At 46.0% G+C, this 6672-nt stretch overlaps 1 protein-coding gene across 2 annotated transcripts; it reads left to right on the top strand.

Annotated features, from left to right (window-relative positions):
* Positions 1-315: 315 nt before the first annotated feature.
* LOC124693558 (receptor-like serine/threonine-protein kinase ALE2) lies at positions 316-6095 on the top strand. Of its 2 annotated transcripts, none has more exons than XM_047227038.1 (8): positions 316-388; positions 2173-2286; positions 2368-2451; positions 2666-3037; positions 3120-3380; positions 3832-4218; positions 4607-4847; positions 4975-6095. In XM_047227038.1, exons 1-8 carry the CDS (start codon positions 316-318, stop codon positions 5663-5665), a joined length of 2223 nt encoding a protein of 740 aa, XP_047082994.1. In that variant the 3' UTR covers positions 5666-6095. The 2 variants fall into 2 exon arrangements, with proteins under 2 accessions (XP_047082994.1, XP_047082993.1); XM_047227037.1 differs by having other exon boundaries at positions 2663-3037.
* Positions 6096-6672: the final 577 nt, after the last annotated feature.

Here is a 6672-nt window from a genome sequence, read left to right as displayed (position 1 = left end):
TGTCAGAGCAGGCGCTGACCGGGTGGGCCCACCTCGTCGTCCTCTAGTCTTCTTCTCCCATCACTTTCCAAATCCGCCACTAACCCCGCGCTTAGCAGCTCATTAATCCCACTCCGCAATTAATCCATTCCCGAGAGGAGAGAAGAGAAGAGAGCCACCAAACCGAACCTCAGCCAGCGCGAGCCCAATTTATTGCCGTCCTCCTCCCCCACCTCCTCCTCCTTCGCTCCCGAACCCCATCGACGTCGCCGCCGATCCCACCACCCTCCCAGATCCGCCGGCAAGGCAATGGCGTGCTAGCGCCCCCGCGCCGAGATGAGCCGCGCCCGCGGAGGACTCCTCTTCCCCTTCCTGCTGCTGCTGCTCCCGGCGGCCTGCGCGCTTCACGGTATGCTTGCTTCCGCTCGCTCCCTCGCTCGCTGCTCCGTTTCGCTTTCTGCTCCCGTTGGGTTTGGGTTAGGTTCGGCCGGGGTCGGTGGCTCGCCGTGCTTGCGTTGCGTGTGCGCTGGGTCTCTGGGCGGGGCTTCAGGTTGCGCTTGCGCCGCTCGGGGCACTGCATTCCGGCGGGAATTCCGGCTCCTCGTTACTCGCTACTAGCTCGTAGCGGAGTGGAGTGGACACCCAGGCCGCGACGTTGCTGTCACGTGGTCGGGGTGATTGGGGTTGGGGAGCTGGAATACCGGTGGGATTCTGTCGGCCCGGTTCGGTAGGGGGCTGCTATTTTCGTGGGGGGACGGGCGCAATTCTGCTGTCAGCGGGCGCGGTATCGAGGATTACTCTTAGATTCTGCCGCGATCGATGGTTTTAGCCTCTGTGGGAGGATCTAGCTAGGTGTCCTTGAGTTCAGACGTGCGTATGGTATGATTCCATTTCCAGCTTGGGAGTCTGCCTCTGCCCCCTCCGAGAATTTTGTCAGCCTTCTGCCGCCGACACGGAGCCGGAATGCCCTGTGTGAGGGAAGGCTGTTTTAGCTTGCCATTGTCTTCTCATGGCTGTTCATGGACGAAGATGATAGTACCGTCTGGTTCCAACTGGGACTATGTCCCCCTGAGAGAATCTTGTGAGAGTGTCGCGGCCGACACGGAGACGGACTGCTCTGTGAGAGGGAAGGATGTTATATCTTGGAATTGTCTTCTCGTGGGGTCGATACTTGAACCGGATCATAACGTCACTGCTTGTTTCTTATGCCAATCAACCATGGCACTGGTGGGTAATTTGCGCTCAATTTTTTCAGTTGCATCTGAAGCAGATTTAAACAGCAGGGGCGAGCGCACCCGGGCCACATTGCCGGCAAACAGAGCATTGTATAAAGTCTTGGCGCCTACGTAGCTCAAATCTAACCTGTATTAGGGTCTTTGAATACTCAGCCGACACTAGCTTGCAAGCAAAGCTTTACCTGTGTCGTCCTATCTTAATTAAATCGGAGGTAGCGCTACTACCCGCCGATTTCCATTACTAGAAGATTTTAGTTGTATGCACCCCAGTAACACTATTGACAAGAGATGAAGGTGTGGGATGACACCTCTTGATTGGTAGTTATTCTGTGAGTTAAGTACTAACATTGTTGTTTTCTATTTCTGGAATAAATGATCCACTTGGCATCTCTCGTGCTCTTAGCTTGACCATGAAGCATTTTTTTTTGCGATAAAAGGATGACGCACAACCGAACATAGAGTACCACATGCACACCGCCGTAGACCCATTTCTAGCGCGTTTCGTAACCACATGTTCAAAACTCCAGACAGTCTATCACACAGCAGCCCTCACTGAAAAGAGTATTTCATGTTGTTTTTTCACGTATGAGGAAGGAGGCCTCTTGCCGCGACGTGTTTTAGCATGCTAAATTTTGAAACGTGCAGTATGATATTTTTTTAACACAAGCATTTCCAGATACAACACAAAATTTATCCAGGACCATACTACTAGAAGATTTTAATTACCTTTCCAGTTCACAAATTCTTATTTTTAGAAACAGAAACAACGAATGGGCATTGGCTATATAGATACCAAGTATAAATGTACAATGCATCCGAGCCTTCTTGAACTAACCATTTGAAAGTACATATGTTAATCTGAATACGATGCTAGCCATAATGATCAGTAGAAGTTTTCCTCTGATCACTTTTTGCATTTTTTTCCACTCAAATGTAAACTATTTCCTTGATTCTCCAGCAAACATAATTCCTAGTGCAGCGCCGCATCCATCAATTTCCCCTGATATAAGAGTGTTTGGACCTCGAATTTCCCCGGCATTTTCTCCAAGGATATTGTCTCCAGAATCTCCTGGTACGTAATTGTGACTATGTCAGCGCTAAAAGTTCATGCTTAAATTTTCTAATCATGATTTAATATCTACTATTATTACAGGCATCCTTGTGCACCCTCCTCCACATAGGCACCACAGACGATCACACCATGCTCCTCCGCCATCCTCATCTCCCCCGCCTGAAGGTTTGCCATTTATGTTTGCAATGTTATGCTTTAATCTTTTCCTGCATTGCATCTTCGAGTTACTTCACCTGATCCTAGATTTTGTTCACCCCTCTGCGGACAATTCTTTTTGGTACTAGTATTGTTGAGGCATGGACTGATTTGGATTCTAAATATAAGATTGTGTGTTTTCCTGTAACCTTTTGTATTAAATATTTTTTTGTACCTTCAGCAGGTTGCTCTAGCACAGTTTGCCCTGCGCCCATGAGTTCAACACCCATTGGTTCCCCCTGTGGTTGTGTACTTCCCCTCAGTGTAATTGTTGACATTGATGTAGCTCCGTATTTACTATTCATGCACACAGCAGAATTAGAAGTTGAAGTTGCAGCTGGTACATTCCTTAAACAAAGCCAGGTGAAGATTATGGCTGCAATTCCAAGTATCCAGGATGACCAGAAAACAAGGGTCACCTTTTATTTGGTGCCACTAAGAGAACACTTTGATAGCTATACTGCATACCTAATATCTGATAGGTTCTGGAATAAAAAGGTTCAGATTAATTCATCTGTTTTCGGAGATTATGATGTTATTAATATTACCTATCCAGGTAAAAACCTATATATGGAGTATTTGCTTCTTAGATTAACTACTTCAATTTATTATTCATGTGTGCAATGTTGTCAATGCAGGGCTGGGACCTGCGCCACCAGCTATGTCATCGCGGGCATCAGGTCCCACAGGAAGTGGAGAAGATCCTATAACCGCAAATGTGAATCCGCAGAAGAAGAAGAAAATTGATACCTGGATCATCGTGATAGTTTCAGGGTCTTCTCTGGCACTAATTGTGGCATGCGCTGTGCTCATCATTCTATTAGTGAAGTGCAGGAAGTTCAAACGGCTTCATGAGGCTGGGAGCCCTCCAATCACCCCGGCAGTTAAAAGACGACACGGTAATGTGAACAGTTTTGTTATAGTTATTATGCTGTTTTACTATTCTTGCTTACTGTGCATAAATGGTATTCTAAGTATTTCTGCCCTACATCAAATTTACCTACTACTCTTGGATGGTATTTCTACTTCAAGTGATTTTATTGCCACGTAGAGGTTGGTAATCAGAGTTACACTTCTCAGCAAGGCAGCATAATTGGGCGCTTTTGTCTATAAATTTACTCAAACCCTAATTTGGTAGACAAACTATTTAAGTCTATTGGTCTCATCGTTGAGTGCTCAAGTGCTGTGCGTGCTTATGCGCTGCACGTTTAGTCATCGCCTCTTGTGAAAAAAGAATGTCGTTTTGTATGTTTGCTGTAAGAACTTTTTTAAACTTCAGACAACCTTTTCACAATGCAGTTTTGCTGCTGACACTGCATTTATGACAACAACTTATTGTGTGATACACAGGTGGCAGATCAATGTCAACTAGCTTGGTGAGCTCTGCATCGGCGTCAATGTTCTCAACAGTGGCTACTTGTGCAGCATCAGTGAAGACATTTTCGCTATCGCAACTTGAAAAGGCTACTGATGGTTTTGATTCAAGAAGAGTTTTGGGTCAAGGTGGGTTTGGACGTGTTTACCACGGGACCATGGATGATGGAAATGAGATCGCTGTTAAATTGCTGACAAGAGAGGACAGGAATGGCGACCGTGAGTTCATTGCAGAGGTGGAAATGCTCAGTCGACTGCACCATCGTAATCTTGTCAAATTGATTGGCATTTGCACTGAGCGGGCCAAAAGGTGTCTTGTTTATGAGCTTATACGCAACGGAAGCGTGGAATCTCATCTTCATGGTATGTTATAATTATCAGTAATACAAGCTATGCTATGTTTAGCGGTAACTATTCAAACCATGATGTCAATTTCTTATGTACTAATGCATGGCAAGCAAAATGAGATCTCTTAAGGGTCTTCTAAGTTTAATCTAAGAAAATGACTAGATGAGGTTGCTCCAACAGTTTCTTTCACCTAAGCATAGACTGGCAGGACCAGCTGCCATTCTAGTTCAAATCTAACAGCATGAACATCCTTCAATGATATGCCTCATTGAAAGCACTGGGCCATTCTCAAAAAACAGAGAAATCACCGGGCTGTTTTACAAAACAAAATTTGACTCCATACTTATCCCTTTACGCCTATACCATAAATCTTTGTGTTAATCTGATTCATCGCTAAGTCCAGGTGCTGACAAGGATAAGGGCCTGCTGAACTGGGATGCTAGGATGAAAATTGCTCTGGGCTCTGCTAGAGGCCTGGCGTACCTACATGAAGATTCAAACCCTCATGTCATACATCGTGACTTCAAAGCTAGTAATATATTGTTGGAGGAAGATTTCACTCCCAAGGTTACTGATTTTGGTTTAGCAAGGGAAGCAACCAATGGAATTCATCCCATTTCTACTAGGGTAATGGGCACTTTTGGGTAAGAATTTTTTTTTTAAGCTATACGAACTTTGGCACATAAATATGCTCGAAAGTAGCTTGTCTTTACTCGATTCCATTTTGATAATCCTCCGTGTCTAAAAAGTAAAATTTCTGTGATCATACAGGTATGTGGCTCCAGAATATGCCATGACAGGGCATCTTCTTGTCAAGAGCGATGTATACAGCTACGGGGTCGTCTTGCTGGAGCTTTTATCAGGAAGGAAGCCCGTAGGTATGTCTGATACTAGCATGGACCCTGAGAACCTCGTGACATGGGCTCGTCCTCTTCTATGCAACAAGGAGGGCTTGGAGAGGCTTATTGACCCTTCTCTGAACGGCAACTTCAATTTCGACAACGTAGCCAAGGTGGCATCAATTGCTTCGGTGTGTGTTCACAACGATCCATCACAGCGACCATTTATGGGCGAAGTGGTGCAGGCGCTGAAGCTTATATACAACGATGCAGAGGAGGCTGGCGGTGATTCCTACAGCCACAGGGAATCATCGTGTGACCCAGACGATGACCGACAAGGAGGCTTCGTCTTTGACAGTGGCAGTGGTAGCTGGTGGCATAGCGGGGCTTCTGGGCATCTAGACTACCGGGACAACTCACCATTTATAAACATGGAATACAGCTCCGGCAGAATAGAAGCAAGGCAGGAGCATGATGACCCTAACTTGGTAGCGTCAACAGGTTTTCATGTACAAAAACCAGCACTCCAGAGTAGATCAGCCCCTCTGCGGACAAAGAAGCTCTCCCCGTCCCAATGGTCAAGAGGCAGCTTCAGTGAGCATGGGCGGCCACCTCGACATTGATTTTATAAACTAGTGTTAGACTGCTAGCTTCAGTTTCTAGACCTGAGATTGTGGAGGCTGGGAGGATGCAATTCGCCTCCCGATGATTCTTGCCTCCGGTTAGTGTACAGTTTTCCAACAGAGTCCCAGTGACCCTCTGGTAGTCTGATGTTGTCATCTGCCTTGGGCTGCCTGTTTCCCTAGAAGAAAGGAGGATGGGGCTGGCAGTTTGGCTGGCAGATGCTCTCTAATTTTGCAAATCGTGGTTCATTCCTGGTGTATCAGATTTGGTGATCTGGGTAGGGAATTTAGTGCCAGAAATTCTGGGCAATATCATCGTGTTGTTGTTGTCTTGTGTGAGTTGTGCCTTGCCGATGTACTGGATTATTAATAGTTGAAGTGATCTTGCTCTCATTGGCAAGGTGAAATATAGTCCCCTCTGCTTCAGTTAGTTTCTCTCTTTCTGTTGCATGGCTTATGGCTTTGGCTATGTCTTTGACTGTGTGTTCAGAGTTCATGGCTGCATGCTGAACACATGTGGGTGCAGTTGATGCTTCTTTTATGTTTGTCCAAAATGGGTGCCAGGATACCTCGGTCATACTAACTAGCCGTTCTATAGTTGTTCCTTGCATCATTCAATGGTGCAAATAATAGCAATGAACTGATCACAGCACAACACTGTTTTGAAAGAAAAACGGTAAGGATTTCACATGAATCGTAGAATCTTTCACACAAAACAACAGTTGACTTCAGCATCTGTTTGGAGGCATGGATCTTTGTAGAAATAAATTGCACATGCAGCAACATTTCACTCCCAAACGCCGCCACCATGGATGCCCGCTATGGACTGTGGTGCTCGCTATGGAATGGGGATGGATGGAAGGGAGGGAGAGTGAGTGATTACCTTGTGACGGCGATGAGGTGGAGGCGGAGACCAAAGACAATGGATTCTTTTTTTCTTTTCTTTTGAGGGGTATAAAGAAGGCGGATTACTATTCACATCTCACTGTGGCCCGATCTAGGGCACC

This window comes from Lolium rigidum, chromosome 2, assembly GCF_022539505.1.
Source record: "Lolium rigidum isolate FL_2022 chromosome 2, APGP_CSIRO_Lrig_0.1, whole genome shotgun sequence".
Lineage (NCBI taxonomy): Eukaryota > Viridiplantae > Streptophyta > Magnoliopsida > Poales > Poaceae > Lolium > Lolium rigidum.
The sequence above is the reverse complement of the archived record's forward strand: the minus strand, read 5'-3'. Positions and strand labels throughout refer to the sequence as shown.